Source organism: Onychomys torridus, chromosome 9 (assembly GCF_903995425.1).
Source record: "Onychomys torridus chromosome 9, mOncTor1.1, whole genome shotgun sequence".
Taxonomy (NCBI): domain Eukaryota; kingdom Metazoa; phylum Chordata; class Mammalia; order Rodentia; family Cricetidae; genus Onychomys; species Onychomys torridus.
Genome location: NC_050451.1, coordinates 15,561,235 through 15,588,351, shown reverse-complemented (window position 1 = coordinate 15,588,351; position 27,117 = coordinate 15,561,235). Strand labels below are relative to the sequence as shown.

General features: G+C 38.7%; 1 protein-coding gene across 4 annotated transcripts in view; it reads left to right on the top strand.

Annotated features, from left to right (window-relative positions):
* Znf385d (zinc finger protein 385D) overlaps window positions 1-27,117 on the top strand; it is a 924,801-nt gene that overhangs the window by 880,211 nt on the left and 17,473 nt on the right. For all 4 annotated transcript variants that reach the window (XM_036199939.1, XM_036199941.1, XM_036199940.1 and 1 more), the window contains one exon: window positions 23,417-23,656. In XM_036199939.1, coding sequence (XP_036055832.1) covers window positions 23,417-23,656 — 240 coding nt within the window. The remainder of the gene's footprint in view (window positions 1-23,416; window positions 23,657-27,117) is intronic.

Genomic DNA, 27,117 nt, shown 5'->3' with positions numbered 1-27,117 from the left:
TTAGTTGAGCATGTGTTCTTGTGATATGATTGAGCATGCCTTGGGTATATGCCTAAGAGTGGTATAGCTGGGTCTTGAGGAAGATTGATTCCCAATTTTCCAAGAAACTGCCATACTGATTCCAAAGTGTCTGTGCAAGTTTGCACTCTCACCAACAGTGTAGGAGTGTTCTCCTTGCTCTGCATCCTCTCCAACATAAGCTGTTATCAGTGTTTTTGATCTTAGCCATTCTGATAGGTGTTAGATGGTATCTCAGAGTCATTTTGACTTGCATTTCCCTGATGACTAAGGATGTTAACAATTCCTTAAATGTTTTTCAGCCATTTGAGATTCTTCTGTTGAGAATTCTCTGTTTAGCTTTGTAGCCCATTTTTTAATTGGGTTGTTCAGTATTTTGATGTCTTGTTTCTTGAATTCTTTATATATTTTGGAGATCAGCCCTCTTTCAGATGTGGGGTTGATGAGTATCTTTACCATGTTCTTTGTCTTACAGAAGCTTCTCAGTTTCAGGAGGTCCCATTTATTAATTGTTGCTCTCAGTGTCTGTGCTACTAGTGTTATATTTAGAAAATGATCTCCCATGCCAATGCTTTCAAGACTACTTCCTACTTTCTCTTCTGTCAGGTTCAGTGTAACTGGATTTATGTTGAGGTCTTTGATAAACTTTGGCTGGAGTTTTGTGCATAAAGTACATATGGATTTATTTGCAATCTTCTACATGTTGACATCCAAGTATGCCAGCACCATTTGTTGAAAATGCGTTCCTTTTTCCATTGTACAGTTTTGGCTTCTTTGTAAAAAATAAGGTGTTCATAGGTATGTGGATTAATGTCAGGGTCTTCAAATAGATTCCATTGGTCCACATGTCAGTTTTTTTTCTCGGTATAGCTTTGTACCTTTTCCTGGAACTCACTCTGTAGCCCAGGCTGGCCTTGAACTTACAGAGATCCACCTGCCTATGCCTCTGGAGTGTGGGGATTGAAGGCATGCACCACCACTACCTGGCCACATGTTGGTTTTTATGCCAATACCAAGCTGTTTTTATTACTATAGTTCTATAGTAGGGCTTGAGGTCAGGTATGGTGATGCCTCCAGAGGTTGCTATATTGTACAGGATTGTTTTAGCTATTTGTTTTTCTATATGAAGTTGAGTATTGATCTTTCTATTTCTATGAAGAATTGGCAACACAGCCTTTTAATGTGTGCTCTCAATGGTTTTTGGAGTACATGGTGAGTTGTGTAGTTGTCATCACAGTTGATTTTAGACTACTTCTTTTGGTATCTCTGTGAAGATGTACCTATGCTGGGTTGTCCATATAAATATACAATACATGGAAGTAGTTTATACCTCATCAATTAAGTGGAATGTTTTCAAGTTCTTGGCAATATGGCTTTTGTAATAATGTCTTCTTTTTGGGAGCAGAATGATAGTCCATTACAGGAATATACCACAGTATACTGTTCCTTTCATCCCCTCATAGATAGACATTTTTTATTTTTACTGTTTGGAGAAAATAAGTAATGTTCCTGTGAAATTTTATATATGGTTTTATTGAAGACATGTTTGTGTTTCTGTTGAGTATGTGTGAAATTGGAGAAGCAGAGCATTTCTGGGTCATATTAAAACTTGGTATTTTATGATTTGAGTGACGATTCTGACACTGATTCCAAAGTAGGACAGCTTATTGGACATTGTGTTTGACATTATTTATCTCAGTTATAAAGAAAAAAATGTTATTGAAGTTTCACTGGGTTGATACTTTTCATAGTGGATTCCTCACAGGATAGATTAACTGGAAAAAACACAGCATGTGTTTTTATTCAATGATGGAATTTCCATAAAACTGAGAAATCTACAAACATGAAGTGCAAGTATTAACAACTGACAAGCACAAGGCTCTTGAGCCCCCGTGCAAGGCTGAAGGAATTCAGGCATTTACTACATTTGGGATTTTTTTAAATTTCTTTATATAATTCTTTTCAATGCAGACCATCCAGCTCTGCTTCTTCATTTTAAGTCCTATTTCCGGGCCTCCCTGGTTATTTGACACCTGAGAGTTCAAATTCCCAAACAGTCTTATTAGCCTGAATTTTCTGCTTTTGTCTTAATATCTTTCCCAGCTGTGTAAGTTTTTATTTTTTCCCCAAGAGTCTCAGTATCCTTTCTAGGCTGTAGTGCTCCCTTCTTCTTGACCAAGAAGAATAAAAAGAAAAGAGTCCATATTCACCCTAGTCTATTCAGCCATTGGCTTCAGAATTATTTACAATTCTCCACCCATTAATCCTTCTTTAGAAATAGTAAGCATTAAGACTACCCTTTAAAGAAAACTTTTATTGATTTTTGTGCATTTCACATCATACATTCTGATCCTACTTATCTTCTCCTCATCTCCTCACATCTGCCCTTAGCCCTTGCAACCTCCCCACTAAATAAAAAACAAATTTAAAGAAAAACCCAAAGCCAAACCAAACCAAACAGAAACAACTGTAAAAGAGAGACTCTTGTTTGGGAAGCTGTAGTGTGGCCCATTGAATCACATACTTTCCCCTTTACTTGCAAGAGTTCATTGCCACAAGGCATTGGCTCTAGGCCTCTGTTTTCTGGTACACAAGTGGTTATGGGCTCTCACTGGATATTCTGCTGTCATGGAGCTCATACTATTTTGAATCTATAGGTTCATCCCCTTCACATACTCCAACAGTTCATAGATGAGGTGGATATTGGGCTGGGTCAACTCATATCCCTGGTCCGGGTCCTGGGTGGTAGCTGCATTGGTCAGCTTGCTTGCTTTCCCTCATCATCATTATCCAGGCAAGCTCTCCACCTCTGCCTCAGCTAGCTCACCCAAAGCAACCTAAAGCAAGAAGTGGGGATTGTTCTGCTTTCAGGCCCTCAGACCCACATTCCCTACACTCACTTCGCCAGTGGCAGCTCAATTGTTTTGCCCAGGTAAGGTGCAGGGCTTTCTCTCCTGATTGCTGTAGGGGGAATATAGGGCTGTAGAGGCAGGGGCAGCTCTCCTGCTCTTACATCCTTAGAGCTGGCCCACTTGCAACCCTGACAACAGGGTCAGCTCTAGTGTGCTACCCAGGCAAGTTGCAGGGCCTACTCTTGGGTGAGCTGCAGCTGGTGTGGGACAGGGTTAGTTCCTTCTTTCTTGTGATCCCAAGGCCAGTTCTCTCATCTGCTACAGGTGGTAATGGGTGAGGGGGAAAGGCATCTTTTTCTCACTCATGCTATCACAAAGTAGACAAGAGGAGGCAGGGTCAGCTTTACTGCCCTCAGGGATGGTCTACCTGCATCCAGACTACAGGATCAGCTCTAGTGTACTGCCCAGGTGAGGTGCATGCCTGTAGTGAGGGGTGAAGATATTTTTCCCTAGTACAGGGGCAAGCTCTTTTCTGAGAGGTAGGGCCAGCTTGCTTGCATCAGTATCAAGCGAGGGGCAGGGCTAGCTATCATGGGGCCAATGAAGGGGGCAGGGCTGTCTCAGCCCAGCAAGGTTCCAATGACTATCTACCCGCCCCGCCCCCCCCACCAGCGTACATGCGTGCTAACATGGGTCATGAACATCACCACAGGTCCCAGCTGCAGCATGACCATGAACCCAGACATGCTCCTCAGCAGCATCCCTGGCCCAGATGACACAATAGCTCTAGGTAACAGTGCAGGCTACTCAGATCAGAATGTCCTTGGTGGCAGCATAGATCTCAGTCACCCTCATGGCCATAGGTTATGGCCCAGTCCCTGGGCATCTATGTGGCCTTTTGTAGCAACATGGGACACAGACTTTAATAAAGACCCTGGCTATGGTAGGACCACAGACTCAGACATGGTCCTAGGCAGCAGCCCAGGACCGGATGTCACCATGGTCTCAGATGGCAGTGCAGGCCACTCAGAATAGCATGGCTTCCTAGGTAGTTTGGCTTTTGGACTCCAACATGACCCCAGGTAATGTTCCAGAATACAGGCTCCTGCATAGCCACCAGTGGCAACAGAAGCCACAAACATCAACACTGCCCAGCCAAGTGCTCCAGGGCCCTGGACCAAGACCTAAAACTACAGTTTTTATAACCATGTTTGTTTATCAAAATCAATTAGCTTAGTGTTCTAAGCTATCTGATGAATCTTGGGATATATATTCTCCCTCAACGAAGTTATCATCACTTTCCCTAAATTCCTTAATTAAATCACAACTCAATGAAAGATAATAAAACTGGGGGAGAGATAAAAATTACTTTGATACTTGTGACCACACAGTGGTACTGAATTTCTCTATGCCTCTCTCCCCCAAGCATCACTGCTTCCCTGAATTATTTCATCCATTTATATACAAACTACTTATCAGGAAATCCCTTTGTTTGAGGAACTGCTCTAGATACTAAGGATCAGCAAAGAATAAAACAACTTTAAGTCCTTGCTTGCAAGTCTAAGATTAAAAACATTTGAGGTTATAACATATTGCAGGCTCATTTGAATGAGATAGATGCTATTGAGAAAAAGAAGGCAGAGAAGAAGAGTTGCAAGATGGGTGGGAGACACACTTTCATCTGTGTTGATAAAACCAGATAAAGCATGAAGACTTGGCCCAACCAGAAACATTGATCTGATTTAAAAAAAAATTAAAGAAAGGAAGTTTACATATTGTGAAAATCAGTATTTTATCAGATTAAGGTATATAAGCAAGGAGTTTAAATACATTCGTTATGATTTGCCATTATTACAATCATAACTGTTTCCATCCCACAAGAAGAAATCCCATGCCTCCTAACTCACTGTGTCGCATTCCCTTGGCTTCCAATCTGCTTTCTGTCTCTGTTGATACTCCTGACATTTATATGAATAAGACCCTACAAAGTCTGGATTTTTGTGATCAACTACTTTTTGTTTGGCATATGCTCTCAAGGTTTAACTGTAACATAGCTTCAAACAGCATCTCATTCCGTACATAAAGCTGAAAGAAATTCCATGGAGAAGCATCCTGCATACATGCATCCTGTGACCAGTACATAGGCAAAAGTGTTGTTAGTACAGATTGATGAGTATGAACAGTGCAACTCAGCAATGGCTGTTTGTGAACAAGGTACTTGTAAGCATGTATTTTCATTGGTATGCATGTGTCCAAAGGCTACATTTCTGAGCCATAGAGAAACCCATGTGTGACTCCCACTCCTTGAGAAACACCCAACCATGGGCAGATTCCAGCTCCCTGGCAGCTTTGCCACCACTCTGCACTCTGGATTTGCTTTTATCTGAATTGACAGTTTGTGTCATGTTATGGTTCTAGTGAATATGAATACTCATGCTCCCTAAAATTTCATGCTGAATTTCTTCCATGTCTTTATTGATTAGAAAATTTAGACAATTGACTTCAACTTCCTGTCCTCTTTTTAACTGGTTGGTTGTTCTCTGTTGTTCAACTGCAGGGCTTCTTTGTATATTATAAAATGAATAATATGTATGTATTATAATCTCATAAGGAATGACACTATTAGGAAGTGTGGCTTTGTTGGAGTGGAGACAGCCTTTATAGAATAAGTGTGTCAATGTGGGCTTTGAGGTCTCCTATGCTCAAGCTACTCCTAGTGTCACAGTCTAAATTCTGTTACCTGCGTATCAACATGTAGCAGTTCCTTCTCCAGCACCATGTCGGCTTGCAGGCTGTCATGCTTCCCACCAGGATGAAAATGGACTAGACCTCTGAAAGGAACTGTAAGATGCCACCTCAATTAAATGTTTTCCTTTATAAGAATTGCCCTGTATCGGGCACCACTACCATGACCTCCCAACTTGCCTACAGGCCAGTCTAATGGAGGCATTATCACAACTGAGGTTCTCTCTTCCCAGTTGGCCCTGACTTCTAACAAGTTGATAGAACACTAAGCAGAACAGTAGAATACCTGCAAAAATGAAATAAGTAGACAATTCTCTCACCCTTGTGCAAGATGAATTTCCCATACACATGTGTATGAGTTTGGGATTCATTTCTGTTTCTCTTGTTTATGCTTGGGCAGCATACTCCTTTGATTGCTATAATTTTTAATATATGTTGAATTCAAGAAGTGTGAGTTATCCAGTTTTGTTCTTTTCAATATTCGACTTTGTATTTACGGATCCATGCCTTTCTGTATGAGTTGTAAGTCAGATTCTCCATTTCTACAAAAAAAAATACACATATGAGTTTAGAGTGATTACACTGATGATGTGGACTCATTTGGGTCATCTTGCCACATTAATATTAAGTCTTCCAATAAATGAACACGTGTTTTTCACTGATGTACTTCAGTCTTCTTTAATGCCTTTCAACATTATCTTATAGTTTCCAATGTGTAGGTCTCTCAAGATATTGATTAAATTTAATGCTGAGTATTTTATGTTTTTCATATTATTATAAATGAATCCATCTGTTAATTTCTCCTGTAGATTATTCATTGCTGTTGAATAGAAGTACAACTGATTTTGTATATAAATGTTGCATTGATGACATTCCTGAGCTCATAAACTATTGTTCTTTGCTAAATTATTTAGGGTTTTACAAGTGTTAGGTCATGAAATTATATCAGCTGACAGCAAAGAAAGTTTTAATTAATTTGCATGTCCTTTTCTTTCTTATTAATGAACCTGACTAGAACTTTCCCACAATGATGAATAGTGGTAACATGAGCAGAGTGGAAAGCTTGGCTTATATTTTTAAAATTTGTTATTTAAGTGCATGTATCAGTATATTTCTCATATAGGGTGCCTGTGAATGATAGTAGAGTGTCAGGTCTGTACCTGGAGTTATAGGAGGTGCAAGCTTCATGTTAGTACTGGGAGCCAAACTCAGATCCTCTGGAAGAGCAACAAGTGATCTTCACCTCAGCACCATCCCTCAAGCCTTGGCATATTCTTTATCTAAAGGGAAAACCTGCAGATGAACACCACTACTTACATGAAGCAACAGAAAGACCAATGCATAGTAATTCATACATTTTACATGATTTCTAAACTCTAGATTTTAAAGCTCTATCTCTGAAAATTTGGCATTTTAAATTATTGCATTTACAGAAAGATACTGTTATAAATAATCAATAAGAATTACAAATCTGACACAGTACATCCAATTTACAATAATGTAACAACATCACACTAAAATGTTTAAGACATATATTTCTGTTATAAGAGCTACAAAATAGTTAAAAATTACATACTACTTTCTAGTAGTAAGCATCACCTTAATAATGTTCTTGCAGAAATAGAAAAAAATAGAAACAAAGTCCTCTTGATATCACATAAAAGTTTTATATGTTGCTCACTAGTGTCAGAGATAATGTTTTCTCTGTCAAGTGATAACAATAATGTGTAAATAATTTTGGTTCTGATTATGAAATTTATGATTAATATCTATATTATATAAGAGAGTAGATGAATATTGATAGTAGATTTTCAATTACACAATAAGAACTCTGGACCTGGAAGGATGATGGGTCAGCAGAATACTTGATGTTCTTGCAGAGGACCTGGGTTTGTTCTTGGTGCCCATAGAGACTGCCTTTAACATCTTGTAATCCCAACTCCAGGGGAACTGATTCCCTTCTGTGAGTGCCTCCCAAATATACAAACAAATGCACATAGACACATAGAATAATCATTTGTAAAACTAGACAGTAGAGATGTGGGTCTAGCTATCTAGAAAAAGTCATAGCCAAAGCTAATGAGTCATTAAAGTCTTTGAAAAAGAAGCCTTCACCTTAGCAAGGCAACTGATGGCTCTGAGTGTGTTGTGTTGCTGGGAACTCGCAGAATAGACTGGATTTCTTCCATATTTGTCATTCACTCACATGCTGCAATACATCAATATCACCAACACCAGCATTTACACAGTGGATAGGTTGGCATATTTTCCATCATTACCTCAGAAACCTTAGGAGGAAATTCCTTCGAAGAATCAGGGCATCTGTGATGATGGAACCTCAAAGATGCAACTGATGAATTGCATGCAAATTCTATGGATTAGTTAATTCCATGCATCTGTTCAGATAAGTTGATAAAAATTAACATTCCTTTTTCCTCCTGTCTTCCTTCCTTCTATTTATTTATTTATTTGTTTATTTATTTATCTGCCAAGTTTAATTAGTTATTTATTTAATTATTTTTAGCATGTGCTCTCACTCTGTAGCCTGTGCTGATCTTGAACTTTTGACAATCCTCATGCCACTACCTCTTAAATTCTGGAATTATAGATGATAAAAATATTCTTTTATGAATAAAAGGAGAGCTGGGATAATGCCTGTAATTCAGGTAGTCAGGAGGCTGAGTTGGGAAGATCATTCAGGTCAGCTGAGGCTGCATAGAGAGTTCCCAGTCAGCCTCGAGAATGAGATCCTAGGTAAAACATAAAACCAAACAGAGGAAAAAGAGAAGGAAGGAAGCCACAAAACTTATCTCTGAGTGAAATACAATGTAAGGGCATAAATAACACAACTATTTGGCTATTAAATAAGCAAGTACAAAAAAATTTCTTATTGAAATATATTGTTTAAGTTAATTTAACCTATAGCCAGAGACATATTTATTTACTGTGACTGATTGGTCAACAGAAAGGAGACCAGCTGGTTTTGAAATTATCTTATAAATATTGAGTCATGGTGGATTATTTTTTTCTGAACTGTTAAATGAGAAGTAATTCCTGAAATGATAGCATGATGATGCTACAGATGATGCTATACACACACACACACACACACACACACACACACACACACACACACATCACATCACATTTTCTATGGAAATGAGTTGTATGAAAACAAAATGCAGTATTTTTTTAATATCCAAGAATCTTTCAAGAATTCCTTTAATACTTAGAATTGTTCACTTGAGTTATCTAGATGACCTTATCCTAGACTTTAAATATGCTGAAAAACATGATATTTTTTTTATAGAACAGCTCTAGGCAGGTACATTCTCTTTCTGAGAAGATGATGTTGCTGGACCAGACAATACAAATGGATTCCATTGTTTGAGTTGAGCAGTCCTTGGTTTTCATTCTTTTTTCGTCTGTTTGTTTTCGTTTTGTTTTGCTTTCTAGAGAAAAGTGAGAAAAGCTTTTCTTTGTTTTCTATAACAATGCCCTCCACAAGGGCTGGTTCATGAGAGAACGCTAAGATCTCACAGAGACAATAAGCAAACACATATGTTTATTTTCTTGCCTTGTTCTTTTATTGTAATGAGGTAGGAAGTCACCTGTCTAGACTGGTGTGGTCTTGAGACACAATGCACAGAATCTGGACCACTGCTCCCTTTATTCCTTGGCCAATTCTATTGAGGGCCAGATGGTGGGCATGGAAAATTTCCTCCATGAAGCCATGAGGGCTTTCCAAGTGGCCAGGCTGTCATGCTAAAAATAAACGGACAAGGTCATCACCTTGCCTGCCTACTGTGGTCTTAAACCGTGTCCTCAAATACCCGAGGCTCTATTTCTTCTAGCCCAGCCTGCCTCCTGGCTCTGCCTTGTCTCCTCAATCCTGTCAGTTGGCTATTTGGACTTGGCTGTGATCTTGATTGCTTGGCAGAAACCTTCCAAGTACCAGGCTTGGCTGTGTTCTTAGCCTGACACACTCCCAGAACACTGAGACATTTGACTACACACATTCAAGCCTGGAGTCTAGTGTTCCTGGACTGACTTCCTCTTCAGGCAAGAAAAGCCTGTTACAGAAGACAAAGCATGACACACTCCGTGGAAAGGATTTTCCATTGCTAGAGAAACAGCTCCAAAGCCTATGCTACCTTCAAAATAGCTACAGAATGCAGAACACACCAGATATGCATCTTCCATAACAAGAAAAGGAAACTGCTTTTAGAAAATGCTCTCTAAGGCAAGTCGACATTCTCAATCAAGGTACCGGCACTAACTTTTACTTTTCATAACTGCTCTTTGATTAAAAGTAACAAAAAATACCAATAATTAAAACAGGGATTGCCAAACTGGGTGATACACACCTTGTACTCGGGAAACAAAGGCAGGCAGAAAGATCTTGAGTTCGAGGCCATCCTGGTCTCAAAAATCAACCAACCATCAATGGTGAGACACCCTAAGATATATGTGTCCTTAGCTCCTTTTTTTGTTTCTCCTGTGAATTAACTCATTTAGATACTGAAAGCTGAAAAAGAACCATCAGAGACTTGACTGGACCTGCTGAAGAGGGAAGAAGGCAAGGAGCCACTGTCTGCTGGGCACAGGCTGGTGGGAAGAAAGCAAGAGAGGGTGGGCCCTAGCAAGACGAGGTGCGGGGCACTGAGTCTTCCTGTTCACTGCTGCCTTTGAACATTTAGTCTACCATTAACCCAGTGAGCCAGTCTCCTTCCTGGCTTTGGAGTTTCTGAGACCACTGTGGCCAGTAAAGTGATGATCTGTGGGAGGCAAGAAGGCAGTTTGGTTCAACATGACTAAGTCAGTGGTGTTAGTCCAAATTTTGAGACTCTGAGTAGTTTATTTTAAGTCTATTTAAACCCATCACAATTTGGTGAAAACGTATTCTAGTGGTAATTAACTCAATCCCATGTGCACAATAAAACATACATAAATCTCTAAGTTCCTCTAAATTTGGAGGAACAAAGTAAGCTAAATAAAGATTGGTCAGACTACAAAAATCAAAATCAAAACCAAACAAAAGATATATGTATCCTAATGAAAATGCTGACTCCTAAAACTTAAGACTTGTCTTGTTATATTAATGTTATTTTATTAAATGTTATTTTAGTGAAACTAATGATAAAGTCTAGATCTGAAATAAGATCCAAACAGTAGAAATTAAAGAAAAATATCAGCATCCCTTGTGAAGTTAAGTCCACTGGGAACACATTTCTATCCTTTTGTAGCTATCAAAGTATTTAATATTCTACGGGATGGAGCTAGTCAGTAGGGTCATCAGTTTCCAAAAGCTCACGTTTGTCCTTTAAAATTAACTCTCAGACACAATACTCTTTACTGACATAGCTCCACTTTAAAAAATAATTTACACTATCAAATTAAACATTGTATATGCAAACAATGAGGTTTGGGCTATTTACAAGACAAACACTCTTCAGTAAAGCCTATAGAAAGATAAAATAGTTTTCATTGCACAGTTTGTGGAAAAGTAAAGAGTAATTATTTGTGTTTGTTTAATAATGTTTCTTTAGTGTTTTGCTGAAATGGAGATATAATTATAATGCCTATTTTAAGAAATTATAAAGAAGGATTCTATAGTTTGGAAGTTCAGTAAATATGTGATAGTCAATGAGGATAATAGGAAATACAATACTCTATCTGAAATTTCATAAAATTGTGCTTGTATGATTTCTGTAGAAAATTTCCCCCCTTCCTTTGCCAGTAATAGTTGTTTCTACTATAGTGTTCTGTGATTTTTCAGGAAGTTCTAGAAACCTTTCTGTGTTCATTTTTCTGGTAAATAGTCAAATTTATATTTCTCCTCTAAGGTTTAACTTGTACATTTTCTCTAATTTTTATGGATGTTCTGATGTTTAAAAATTATCATGGTAAAACCATATAGAGGCAATTACTTTGAGGAGAGAAATTTTATCAGGTGATTGTATTATATGGTGACTTCTTTCTCCCCCACCAGTCAAAGCAAAAGTAATCATAAACTGCTACTTTTAATTTTCAGTTGAAAGGACCATATTCAATTGTAGATAATGTTTCCCTAAAAGTAAATATTCTCTCCATCTTTGTAAAGGCCTTTGCTTATTTCATTTCTTCCTCTTCTTTGTAAACATTCCATCATTTCTCCAGTGGAATTGTCTCCTTGGAAATCCCTTTCCTAGTAGCCTGAAATTAAAGAGCCCCTTACTCTGAACATCTGCATAGTGGACTGTGGTATAAGCCCCTTGGTTACATTGTGGCTTCTTTCTGATGGTGAAAATGTGTTTTTCCTCGTTTAATCCATGAAATTCTAAAACTGTAATGGAAAATGTGAGTAATCTTGTACAGGCACTAAAATGCCGATGACCAGATGGGATAATGTTCTAAATTATCTGCATACTAAGTCTTTCATAAGGCACTGCCCATTATGAGAACTTGTTTCCTTATCTTCAAGACCATTCTACATGGAAGAAAATATTATGTTTTTTTCCACTGTAATGTTCTGCCCAATAGAATCCTAGACCATGTGCCTATATTCTAAGTATCTTGGCATGATAACCTTCTAACTTCTCTATATATCCTTCTCTACATATCCTAAAATATAAATAGATAAGAGCTCATTCATCTTGTGTTCAGTTTCAATCAGCAAATATTTCTAACTTTATATCACCCTGTGCTATAATTCCTGCCAAATACACAGTTAAAATAGAAGTTAAGGACACAAGATACCCTATTTCTTCCCTAGAGCACTTGGTCAGAGGGAAAAGGCTGTTGCTATATGTTCTACCCAGATGGCTACCAAGGCCACTAACTGCAAAAGCCAACTTTGACTTCTTGCCAGATATGGAATCAAGACTTTCAATATATAGGCTTACTTCTAATATACAGTACTTACTTTTTTAACCTTTGAAAGCATCTGAATTATGAGAACCATTATTCATACACTTATTTTTTTTTCCTTTTGTCCTATTGATGGAAAAACATTATCTAACAAGCTTAGGAAAGGTAGCTTTCTAATCTCATACCATCTGTGGTGATGTGGTAATTTGAAGGGAGTGGCACTATTAGGAGGTGTGGCTTTGTTGGAGTAAGTGTAGTCTTGTTGGAGGAAGTGTGTCACTGTGGTGGTGGGCTTTGAGGTCTCCTATTCTCATGGTATACCTAGTGTCACAGTCTATACCCTGTTGCCTGCATATCAACATGTAGCAGCTCCTTTTCCAGCGCCATGTCTTCCTGCATGCTATGTCCCACCATGATGAACCTCTGAACTGTAAGCCAGCACAATTAAATGTTTTCCCTTATAAGAATTGCTGTGGTCATGGTGTCTTTTCACAGCAATAGAAACCCGAACTAAGACAGGCAGCTTGAATGAAAATGGGTTCATAATGAGTGGCACTATTGGGAGGTGTGGCCTTCTTGGAGGAAGTGTGTTACTGAGGGTGGGCTTTGAGGTTTCAGATGATTGAGCCAGGCTCATGGCTCATTCTTACTCTCTTCCTTCTGCCTGCCAGTCTGGATGTAGAACACTTAACTAGCTCTGAAGCACCATGAAACTCTGAAACTGTAAGCCAGTCCCAATTAAATATTTTCCTTTATAAGAGTTGCTGTGGTCATGGTGTCTCTTCATAGCAATAAAACTCTAAGACTCCATCCAGTTGTTTAAACTAGCTTTGGAACAAACTATTTTTTCTCTCCTTTTCTTTCCCTTTACAGTTTGCAAAAATATCACAGAGTGTGACAAATTGCACACATTTATCTTGGTGCTTATTAGCTCTGTGTACGGTGGTTGGATCCACCCAGACAGACTGAGCCTGACTAATGATTGATTTACATAGGTTTAACTTGCATTCAGAGAGGATGAAACAAATGGATTTATAAGGAAGTCTCTAAGAGGAAAAAATTTTTTTTCTTAGAAACACACACTCTAATTAGAGATGAGACCCTATTTCTGTCAAAAAAAAAAACCAAAAAAAAAAAAACCAAAAAACAACCACCCCAAAACCCCCACAAAACTTGATATTACTGCTGAATGGAACATCAGTGGGGACTGGGCTCTGCTTCAAAGACCTGAATGTGTCTTCATATATCTTTGATTATAACAATTATTTCAGGTTGGGGATTTAGTTCAGTGGTAGAGCACTTGCCTAGCAAGAGCAAGGCCCTGGGATTGATCCTTAGCTAAAAAAAAAAAAAAAAAAAAAAAAAAAAGAAAGAAACAATTATTTCAAGAACTGCCTCCCAATGTGCTTGGACCATTATGCACACATGCCTGTGTACATGTGCAGCTGTAGAAACATTCATACAGCTAGCTATATTTGTTATTGCTATTTCTTGTTCTTTTCAAACAAAACATTTATTTTAATTTTTATGTATGCATATATATACATGGGGAGGGGAATAGCCACTGAGTCCAGAGGAGGTGTTGGGCCCTGTATCTGTAGTTACAAGCAGCCTGATATATGTGCTTAGAACTGAACTTTGGTCCTCAGCAAGTGCTCTTAACTCCTGAGCCGTCTTCTCCAGCCCCCTCCCCTTTTTTTATTTTTTGGTTTGTTTGTTTCCTACTTTTCCAAAATTTCTTTCATAGGTGTTTGACTTGTCCCAGCTTTCTTGGAACACCCAGACAGTCCCATTTTTGCATAAAAGTTCCCCTGTCCGTGAACTCCCTCAGTCACAGGCAAACAAGGACACTAAGCCACTCAATTCTAAACTTTCTTTTCTCAAGTGTGTGACTTGCTGTTTAAGTGGTATTTAACTTCACAGCTGACACCAATAAATCTGAGCCAGAAACGGACTGGCAGGAATGTCCATGGCGGTTTTGAAGTGTGGTTCTCGCAGCTGCAGCCTGGCCTGGAAGTTCCAACCCCCATTGAGGCTTCGGTAATGGTCATGCCCACAAGGCGGGGCTGAGGGAGGAAGCGGGAGACCGAGGAGAGGAGAGGTCTCTCTTGGTTCTGGGACCCTGGATGCTGGAGGTAGACGGAGCAGAGTTCTCCAGAGAACACTGCCAGAGTGTGTCATACCTTTGCCAGACCCTACAACCCATCCCTTCATTTGTAAGTTACCCCACAAAATAAACCTCCCTTTTTACTATGTGCAGTGGCCTTAATAATTTCATCAATAGTAATACTTGGTGATTTGTTAGAAATGCAGACATTCAGGCTCCCACCAGTTCATACTGAATCAGAGACTGGGCAGTGGAATTTGAAATCCCTCTTTTTTAAAATGTCCGTGTGGTTATGAGGCCAAAGGAAGTTCCAGGATTATGAATTTACAGGAACACATTGCACTTGATTCTTGGATATTTCTAACACTGTGCCTATCACAGTGAGATACTGTGAGAACCAAGGAAGTAAAGAATGAAAGTGTTTTCCAGGTACTTGGAGAAAATGAGCAAGGGTGGCAACTTGGTTGACTGTGTATACTGCTGGTGAGTTTTTGGTCTAGCCCTAGAAAAAGATAGGAATGCATCCTTTGAAAGGATGAAAAAAGGCTAGCATCACACATTTGATGATATCATCTCTTACCTAGCAGATCCAGGTCTAGCTGTGGTATATTAAAACAGGAAAATATAAAGAATAACATTGTCTTTAACATTAAGAAGCTGGGGTTCCGATGCAGTGAAGTCTTCCTGTACATGCTTGTTTTTCTGTTATCAACTAAGATGCCAGAACATTAAGTGAGGCTGGGAAGATGCATAAAGACTATCACCCTTGGCAATATTCCTTCTGTGTAGATTCCAAAGAAAGGAGAGGGGAAACAGCTGTAAGAAAGTAGAAGTCTTGGGGCATCCCTGAGATGAACTAGAAACCTAGAGCAATGGAAACTGCCAGAAATCTATGAGGGTGACCTCGGCTAAGACTCCTAGTAATGGGAGATACTAAGCCTGAACTGGCCATCTTCTGTAACCAGGCAAGATTTCTAGAGGAGGGATTGGGACACCAACCCAGCCACAGTTTGTCCTCCCTACAAGATGTGCTGAGGTAACGATGGCACAGAAGTTGTGGGAGTGACCGACTAATGACTGGCCCAGCTGGAGGCCTGTACCCTGAGAGGGGGCTCCATGCTAAGGGCCAGGACCCGCAGACTGGACACCCAAGAGACCTAGGATAGAACCAACATTACAGGTTAAAAAAATCATTGAAATAACTCCTAATGATATTCTGCTGTACTCATATATTGGTGGCTATTCAAACTGTCATCAGAGAGCCTTTGACGCAAACAGATGCAGAGACTCACAGACAAATATTAGGCAGAGCTCTTGGTATCCTGCAGAAGAGGGGGAGGGAGGATTGTAGGACTCAGTGGTGTCGAGGGCACCACATGAAAACCCACAGAACCAACTAACCTGGCTCAAAGGGTCTGACAGAGACTAAACCAACACCTAGAGAGTCTACATGGGCCCTCGTCCTCTGCATGTATATAAGACTTGTTTAGCTTGGTTTTTGTGGGGCTCCTAGTAGGAAGAGCAAAGGCTGTCTCTGACTCTGTTGCCTGATTTGGGGATGCATTCCTCTTGTCTGATTGCCTCCTCTAACCTTAGTGGAAAAGGGGGTGCCTGGGCTCACTGAAGCTTGACATACAATGGCTGGCTGATATCCATGGGATGCCAGCCTGTATCTGAAGAGAAAATAAATAAAAAGAGAAGTAAAAGTCATAATAGTTTCTAATAAGTGTGTCTGTCCTTGTATTCTGAGGGGAGCCTGGGTAAAGCCCCATGACTATACGTGAACTGTGGTGACCACAAGTAGCTCTGCATCCCAGAGTGCCTTCCAACATTAGTGGTATGTGGCCCAGAACATGCAGATTGTGGCCAACTCAGGATTTTAACACATATGTTTATAGAGGCATTGCCATTTACAGTTTAGAAAATGAACATGATACTTACATTTTGGGATTTAACCAAAATTTCAGGAGAAGTTGCACATAGCCTTGGCACTATCTACACAGTTGACCTACTTCACTTACTTTGAATTGTAGGTTCTAACACTGGCTTGTTGGTTAGTGTTGTTGGGAAGGGACATTTACCTCGACAGTGTAGCTTGCTTTTTACTTGGTGAATCCCTGTTCAAACTAGTGTGATCCTGTGAAATGTCAAGGATATTTCAAAGTTGTACAGTGTGAAGATGCAAAATAGATCTCGGCTGTACTTGGCCATCTACTGGACTCTTCTCATTTCCAAGTGAGACACTGGACAGTTTCTGATGGGACCTGTTTCTTTGAAGCTTGTGAGAGCTGCAGCCTCTGCCCTCTGCCTCGTCCAGCTCTCCTTTACTCTCTATTTCTCAGGAGCTCGCTATTAGATGCCTGACCCTAACCCTTTTTATTCTATTACTTTGTTTTGGAGACAAGGTCCCACTATCTAGTGCAAGGTGATTTAAAACTCATGATCCCCCTTGCTTCATTCACCCTCACCTGATTCTTTTTAGTGTATTTTTATTTATTCTTTGAAACTTTCATACATGACTACAATATATTTTAGTCATATCTACTTCTACTTCTTCATTCTTATTCCCCTGCCACATTTCCCTCAAGAATTCATGGTGTTTTGTTTTGTCTTTAATAATTATTAGGTCCAATTAGTCTTCCCATGTACAGATCACTAGAATATAGTCAACCTACTAGAAGACACACATATCAAAAAAATTGACTCTCCCTCCCTAGCAACCACAGACTCCCAATAGCTCCTCAGCATTGTTCTTCTTATGAAACATCTCTGTCTCTCTGTCTTTCATCCCTCTCTCACTTTGTTCCTTTCATTTTTTGTTTTTTATTGTTTTTTCTTTTCTTTTCATTTTTTTTTTTTTGAGACAGTGTTTCTATGTAGTTTTGGTGCCTGCTTTGGATCTCTCTCTGCCGACCAGGCTGGCCTTGAACTCACAGAGATCCACCTGGCTCTGCTGCCTCCTGAGTGCTGGGATTAAAGGTGTATGCTATCACCACCCAGCTTATTATTATTATTATTATTATTATTATTATTATTATTATATTTAGATTGTGTCTCATGTATCTAACTAGGCAGGTTTAGTACTTACTAAATAACCAAGAATGATTTTGCACTTGTGATCTTCCTGCCTCCACTTTCTAGGTGGTAGGATTACAGATGTGTATGTACCATTAGGTGCCACTTTAAAGCAGTGTTGGGATTGAACTCAGGACTTTCTGCAAACCATACTTCATTTTGTCAACATACTAAGGAGTTACAGTATTTATCTTTTAGCAATCTGAGAATGAAATTCTCATGAGGAAGGAAGAAACAAAGAAGTGCAGATCAGAAAAACATGATTACTTGGGAGTCGTAGCATTGATCCCTGGGCCTGCAAGGGGCCTGGTGGGGCCCAGCTGTGTTTTCCCACTTGGTTCTGAAGTTCATCCCTAGAGGAATTATCTAAGCAGTTTGTCTGTTATGCTTTGTGACACAGAATTCAAGAAGTGGATAATTTCTGGATTTCTGTGGTTTGTAGATTTTAAAAACATTATTTAGAATGGCTTTTATAGAAGATGGGACTACAAATGGACCACTCTGAATCCTGACATAGATCCTTTCAATTTCAACTAAAGTCTACTCCACAAAGTGTTAGCAATCTGTTTGGATGGCAGAGCCAAACAGTGACAGTATCATTAATGAATATTTGCTATGGGGCCCTAGCAGAAAGACAGCACAGAAATACAGTCTTGGACCATTTTTCTTCTGCCTGAATCTCACCCATTATTTTCAGCTTCCTGTCACCTCTATTATTCCTAGAGACACTGGTTGAACAGTGCAAAGAAATTTGAACAGCCTTTGGGGAACACTGAGAAGAATGAATCATTGCCCCCTTCCCCATCATGTGTAGTTTGTGGTGGTGAAGAAACAGTAAAGGAGGCCACCATGATTCTTACCATTCTGCATCAGAGGGCATTTGACAGATGTAGCTTTTTGTCTTTCCTTCTTAGTCTGAGTGGGTTTGAGTAGTGCAAAAAAAAAAAAATGATTAGATAGTTATGATTAGCTTAGAATATGACTAGTTGCATTTCAAGTCAAAGATCTGAGATGTTGTCTTTTAGATTACAAGGTAAATCACAACTCATTCAAAATCTTTTTGCAATATCTAATTTTATCAGTAAAGAAATGAATGAAGGGTCAGTGCAGCTGAAGCAGTCTGAATTCAGATCATCGTGATGCATGCTACAGGCCTGTCAAATGGAAAGTTCCAACATTTTTCAAGTCCCCAATTTTTCTTTTAGAAGCTGGGTATAAAAATGATATGCAACTTTTAGGTTTTTATGAATTGAATGAGTTAGTACCTACAAATACATTCAAAAGTACCTCATGGTGCTTAATAGTGTTCTTTCATTCATTTCTTTAAATAAATATTTATTAAGTGCCTAGCTTGTACAAAGTAGCAGTACAGTAGTGAACAAAGCAGACGGAAGGGTTAGGTTTGTAATAGCTTAGTGTTTGAAGTCTTGACAATGTGTCCTTTTCACCACTAAGCACATGGTCTATTTTTAAGGACCTTGATACCCACAATGTCCTAACATTAAGTTAGCTGCTTAATATAAAATGTTGATGGAATAGAGTTTGAAGACATGAGTCATTTCAGAGTATGATGACAGGCTCAAATTTGGAAGTGGGCTATGAAATATCAAGTTTGTCTTTCCACTTGAGAGCACAGCTTGGCCGTGGAAATTTTCCTGAAGCTAACTTGTCTAAAAATTGAGAACTGTGTTCTATAGCCCTGGATATCCCTCTGATCATACTACACTTTTGTTGGCAAGTCCTTTCCCTTGCATTTAATAAATCTGAATTTTAAGTATTAGATTTACAAATATATGTAATAAAATAGCACTAACCCTGTGTGCCGTATACCAAATTCCCCTCATCAGTATTTCACAGTACTGAGATTTATTATAACTAATGAGCTCAAACTGATGAGAAACTTCCTAAAGCCCCTGCCTGATTCTGATTTAAGGAGTGCTCTGTGTGTATAGCAGGGTGGTGTTTGAATCATTACTGTTTCCTGTCATTCAGTCATCCTGTCTCCTTGAGCATCCTGTACTGATATAGTGTCTAAGACTTTCTTTGTCTTGACAACATTGATAGATAGAGGATCACTGGTTAGGAAGTAGGTAGAGTGCCTCTGACTTTGTTTTCTGGGACTAGATAGGTGCTGTGATTTCAAGGATAAAGGCCATAAGGGTACTTCTCACCACTTGACCACTTGGTGTGCTGGTAAACTGTTCTGACTTGAATATTCTCTCCTTTTTATTACATTTGAGTGTGTGTGTGTGTGTGTGTGTGTGTGTGTGTGTGTGTGTGTGTGTGCCTTTCTGTGTGTTTGTGTGATGCCATGGCACACACATATAGGTCAGAGGACAACTTGAGGGACTTAGTTCTATCCTTTCACTATGTGAGATACAGGGATTGAACATGGATCAAAAGCCTTGATGACAAGTGCCTTTACTCATTGAGCTATCACTAAACCTGAACAATATTTTAATAGGTAAATAAGAATTACATATAATTGGTGATTTAATGTATTATGTTATAGAAAAACTTTTTTGCTAATATTATTACCAAATGCAGAGTGGTTGATTTTCTTTGAATACAGAATAACCTTGGGTTAATTTGTTGATTTGAGTAAATATTCCTTTATTAGAGATTAAAAAGACAAGAGAAAACATCTTTTTATAAATGAATATCAATCTTCCCTTATGAAACCATGATTTACACATTAAATTTAAAATTAACAAAATATAGCTTTGTAATTTGTTCAAATTTTCTATAAGCTTAAAAATAATAAATACAATCTCAACTATGTGGTCAAAAATAGGCCACAAATAGACATGTTGGAAGTTAATCATTTAGCTATGAGTTCTCAGAAGATTGTCTCAAGTGAGCAGTCTCCATAGGGTGTTAAGGCCTTACCAAGTCCTATGGACAGAACCTGGAGTCTTTTACCTTACAGTGTCTTTGAAATAAATGAGCATTACCCTCTAGATGCAGGGGAATACATCAGTATAGTTATTGTAGGGATTGGAAGAGCCATGGTTGTATTTTATAATTTACAAGCAAATCTCACTGTAAATAAGAACATTGTCTTAGGATAAATATGGTATATGTTGTGTGTCCTTTTTAGATCAATATAGAAAAAGAAATATACCAGACCAGAGGAAGTGATATTAGAAGAAGGATATTACAGGGAAATTCTGCCCATGGTCATTCCATGAAATGAATACTCACCCCAGTGCACTCTGACTCCATTGTGGTGTGGTGGGTTTAAAGTATGATATTTACAACCCTCACTCCCCATAGAGCTGAGCACAAAACAAATTCAGTGGTTGTAGCTCACAGCTGCTTGTGATCTTACCATGGACATTCACAGTCACGGCAAAGACTGCCATTAACATCTCTCTCTCTTTTCAAATTTCCAGTTTCTACATTTCATGAAGTATTTCACTCTGTCCTACTGTGAGACTCTGTAGCATTTCCTTAAATTCTGAAGATTTCTGGATCCCTAGCTCTACTGAAGGTTAAATGAAATGGTTTAAGATGTATATAAGATTAATTTTGTAATATAAACCCTTGGTAAACAGGATGCTGGTAATAATTTCATCGACAAGTCTTTTCATTTGTTGGAGACAGCAAACAGTTATAGACCTATCTTGAAGCTGTTGGTTTTATGCTACTTCTAGATTGTTAAAGGTATTTGGGGGCTATTTTCTGGTTTTTAATACTGGTAATGTATTAGGCTAGTAAAAACTAATCAGAAGATGGACATCTAGGGATTGGGGAGATGCTCAGTGGGTCAGGGCACATATCGCATGGGTAGAGGACTCAAACTGTGTTCTCTGCGTCCATGTCTGACAGCTCATGACCACCTCTAATTCCAGCTCCCAGGAATCCAATCCCCTAGTCTGGCCTTCACAGATGTACACACACACACACACACACACACATACACACACACACACACCATGCATACATATAAATAAAAATTAGAAGAAGAAAGAAAGCTTATGTGTATTTAGAAGCAAAAGTTAGAGTAATTTTGATTTTCTTTGCTCATGAGGTAACAATTTACAGATGACACTTCAAAAATATGTAACTGGGGAATATTTTCCCTTCCACTGAAGGAGAATTATTGCTAAATAAGTGATTAAAGTGTGTGAAATTTCAGTTGAAAGAAACCAGATCCAGATTCATCTTTTTATAGAACAGCCCTAAGAAAAGCCCATTTTTCTTCTTGTAACTGACAAACAGCCTCAGTTCATAATCCTACACCTAAGTAAGGGAAATGTGTGACAATGTGAGCTATAGTGGGCTAAAGTACAGCCCAGTCTGTCAGGTGCCCACTTGCAAGCATGAAGACCTGAGTTTGATCCCCAGAATCCACATAAAATAGCTGAGAACTGTGGTACATATTTGTAGTGACATTGGTGGAGAAGCACAGATAAGCAGGTCAGTGAGGTTCATTGTCCAGCCAGCCCTACTTACTTGACAAGCTTTAGATCAGTGAAAATCTGTCTCAAAATAAAGATGGGTGGCACGTAAGGAACAACACATGAGATCCTGACATTTATGCACACACACACACACACACACACACACACACACACACACACACACACAACCTCTTATGTGTTGCCCATACCATACACCATTACAAACAGACTGCTGTCCTTATACCCACTGTCAAAAGCATTTATTCTCAGACTTTTCATTATGGTATGAAACAGTGACTATGACAGCCTGTGGAATGACATGCAGAAGAGCAGTTTAAGAGCAGCTGGAGAGGCAGGCTGAGAATATTTGGGAGGCTAAGAGGTTAAAAATCAACTGAGAGGCAGAAAAGACATGAGCTTTGAGAGTATCCAAGAACAGATCTTATTTGCAAATGATCATTGAGTATGATGAACATTACTAATATGGTGATTGACATACATTCGGGGAGTTTAGTGTGTCTCTGAGGGAAGTTAGGATGAGGCAGTTGCACTTTGAAGGCTGATCTTTCCAGATTTAGTATCAGACTTTGAGCCAGAGGGTTGTTGGGTTATAATACATCAACACTTTCATGGTCATCAACCTCTTGAAATACTAACATGGTATGACAAGCCTGTGATGCCTTGAGAGTAGTGTCTATTGATTGACTACACCTGCCATGAACTTCCTGCATACATCCGGAAACGGAGCATGCCTTTAATAAATATTCAGACTAGAATTCTGCTTAATTTTATATCAGTGATTTTGATACCAGGTATTGAACTATAGTTCTTTAGAAATATGGCCATATTTTAAATGAGCTGCTGAGCTGAACTGAGCAATTTTGACACCAACATTCTGTATATTTTTCCTGAGTGTTTACCAAAGGACCCATACTATTGTTTAAATAAAGAAATAAATGTAGTAGGGAGACAGGAAGACAGGAACTAAGAAAAATGGGAACAGTTAAGAGCTTCATCCTTAGTCTTTATTTTAAAATTTATTATAAAGAGGTAAACATACTACCAAATATCCTCCAGGCAGGCTGTGTGTTCAGAGAAATTTATGTAATGCTAATTTCGTGTGAAGAGAATAGTTTCTAACTGTACTTGTAGATATTTTGAAGCATCATCTAGCTTTTGTTTTAATGTGTGAAATTAAGTGTGGTCATTTGTGACAGACATCAGAATTAATTTACAGGTGACAAGCCATTCTGGCTCGCTGCTGTTATCATTATTAGCAGAATATTGCATCAGTGATATGTTTCTAAGTAGGGAAGGATGACGCCATGTTTTTCTAACTCTGTCCTATTCTGTTTTGAATACAGATAGTACCACAGGGACACCAGTAATATCAACAATGACAAGTGTGGAAATGTGCAAGAGCAGTGCCGTAACAACTGAGATCACCTCTAAAGGGGAAAAAACGCCCCCAGCAGTGGCAGCCACTGGCAACAGCTCAAGTCCTTCCACAGAGACTGAGGAAGAAAAGGCAAAGAGGCTGCTTTATTGTTCACTATGCAAGGTGGCTGTGAACTCTGCCTCACAGCTGGAGGCTCACAACAGCGGTGAGATGCAGGCCTTTCCTTTTTATTTCAATAGCTCTGCAATTATCTTACTCTGAACAGATTAGATCTTTTGTAGCAAGGGAACCAGCGGTGTCAGAAAACTGGCAATTATTACATGAAATGTACCAGCCAGTAAAACATAAAAACGACAAGCAAAATATGATTTACGTGGGGGCAAAGGAAGGTTTCTATGGCTTGAGCTCATGAGCTGGTGTGTGTGTGTGTGTGTGTGTGTGTGTATGAAGCATCAGAAAAGAAAGTAAAATGTCGTTTTGGACTATGTTTAGTATTTATGTACTTTCTATCATTGTTTCTATATTACAATACACTTGCTTCCAAATGAGGCCACTAGCCCAGTGGTTCTCAACCTTCATAATGCTGTGACCCTTTAGTACAGTTCCTTATATGGTGACCTCCAACTACACAATTATTTTGCTGCTAATTAATAAGTGTAATTTTGCCATTGATATGACTTGTAATGTAAATATCTAATATGCAAGATACTTGATATATGTCCCTCAAAGGGGTCACAACCCACAGTTTGAGAACCTTCGCAACACATGCCAGTGTTGCTATTACCCAGGCATAGTTCCTATTATGTATTATGTGGTAAATATTGATGTCTGAACCAAATCGGTATGATATGTGCAAGTGTATTTCAGAAAGCTTTTGCCGTGTACATCAGGGAGGCATTAGTAATTTGACAGAGGTACAGAGAAGAGTATGGGACTAACTGGCAGAACTGTGATTCAGGCCTGTTTCTCTTACATCAACATTTTTAGTGAGTTATTTTTTATGTTTCTTAACATTTTAAAACAGAAAGAAGCAAACTGGAATACAAAGGATCAGGAAACAATTGGCCTTCCAGTTAGGATTTCATTGAGTTAACCTCTTTTTGTTTGTATGTAATACACACACACACACACACACACACACACACACACACACACACACATACACACACACAGTAGAATGAAATAAATATTTTTTAGCTTTCCAGTTATTTTTTTACCACATAAAATATAGTAAAATAAAACTAAATCATTACATCAAGGCTGAACAAGGCAACCTAACAGAAGGAAAAGAGCCTTAAGAGCAAGCACAAGAATCAGAGACCCATTTCTTTACACACTCAGGAGTCCCATTAAAATTACTATGTTGAAAGCTATAGTATCTATGCAGAAGGCCTGGCACAGATCTATGTAGGCCCTGTGGTTGCTGCTTCAGTTTCTGCGAGTTCATTTGACCTTTGCTCAGTTGATTCTAAGGTTCTTGTTCTCCTGGTGTCCTCCATCCCCTCTGGCTCTTACAATCTTGCTGCCTCTTCAATGGGATTCCTTCAGCTCTGTGGGGAGGGATTTGATGGAGACATCCCATTTAAAGCTGTGTGTTTGAAGGATTCTCTCTCTGTATGTTGTCTGGCTTAAGGGTCTCTGCATTTGCTTCCATCTGCTATAGGAGAGAGCTTCTTTGATGATTACTGAATAAGGCACTGATCTATGACTATAGCAGAATACCACTTGGAGTCATTTTATTGATACTATTTTTTTCTTTTTAGACCAGTAGTTGTTGGTTTTACCTGAGGTCTCTGGGGTATATTGTGGCTGGATAATTCTTCCCCCCATGCCAGTAACCAAATAACCAATCATAGGATTAATATTAATTACAAACTGTTTGGTCTATGGCCCAGGATTATTACTAACTAGCTCATTCATCTTAAATTAATCCATTTCTATTAATCTATATTTTGCTATGTGACCATGGCATTACCAGTATACTGACATGTTGCTCCTTGGGCACCAGGCTAGTGTCTCCTTGACTCTGCACTTCTCTGTCTTTCTGCTTGGATTTCCCTCCTGGCTCTTATCCTGTGTTGCCATAGGACAAAACAGCTTCTTTATTAACCAATAGTAGCAACACATATTCACAGCATATATAAAGACCATCCCACAGCACTTCCCCTTTTCTGTCTAATCAAAAAGGAAGGTTTTGACTTCAACATAGTAAAATTACATATACCAAAGCTGTTATCAAGCAAGAATTACAGTTAAGATATTTTGTCTATTTGTATTTGGCAAAATTAAGTACTCTATTGTCTAGCCTGTATCTGTGAGTCTAAAGTTTCTTATCTAATTTATCTTTTATCATAACTAAGTAAAACTATAATTATGACTCTCTAGTCTTCAACTACACCAAATACCTCAGAAGGATATTATCTTAGTACACAGAAAGTGCACTACAAGCAACTTCCAAAATTCTGGAAATGACAGAGATATCTGCCTGCCTGGACAGTCACCTGAAGTTCCTCTGTAACTCTGGGGCATCTATCTACAAGCCAAAGTCTCTGGCATACTTTTCAGTGAAGCTGGAAATTTGAAGGACTGTTTCACCTATTGTTCATCAGTCATTTTTCTCTGTGTCCTGCAGAATGCTGGCAGTTTTTTCTGTAAAGCAGAAACTTGCAGGGCCATCTCATCTTGTTTTGGCAAAGTACAATAGTCACTCTCCTACGGGTCCTGCACATTGAGTTTATGCAACATACTGTCAAGCAGTCCAGGCAAGAGAAGTTTCTTGCCCAAATGGCTAGCTAGCCTTTTCCATATTGTAAACAAACTCCATAGTAAATTCTTCAATGCTCATCATCCTCTTGAAGTAATTGATACTGCCAGGAGTAGACTTTTCTCACTGTCCAGAAAAGTCTAAGTTCTTAAAACATTTTAAATGCTATATTCTGTAGGTCTTTGAAGTGCTTGAAGATTGCCTATCTATCTGAAATATATCTTTGTATACCTAGAAACACTACCAAATATGACTATAAATTTGACTATTATAGATGACTAATTATTAATCTGTATTTCTTAATTATACATTACAATTTCAAATAAGCTGCATAAACATAATACCCCAAACAAGAGCAGAAATATACAGATAGTATAATAAACTTGACCCTAAACCTTTATCAATAAACCAAAATTCACATCAAAGTAAATTATTTTAAGACCAACAGTTGTTTTTTGAAATAAAGTAGGCCCAATAATCTACCTTTTTTTTTTTTTTATCATTTCTAGATCACACTCCCTTTTCTTCTTTAGAAAGAGATTGACCTTGACCATTAACCATTTACAACCAATCCCTTTTAAATGAAAACAAACATTCTTAAACAGTATTTTGGGAATTGGGTTTAGCTTTCCAAACTACTTCCTGCTGATTGGGGGTGCTGGGAATCTTATAGGAATCCTGAGAAATTTTAGAATTATGGTCAAATCTTGGTTGTAGTAGTCTGTGAGGCTGTATCATCTCAGCCAGTTGCCTTGAAATTGTTTTTGATGTTGGATCATTTTGGCCCTTGCTCCCATTGGAGACCTCTCAGCGTGTCTTCTTTGATGTAACCACATTAATCTGGAAGGAACCCACAGCTTCTCATCTTCTGTGGAAACAAAAGCAGAACATCTTTTCTAAAG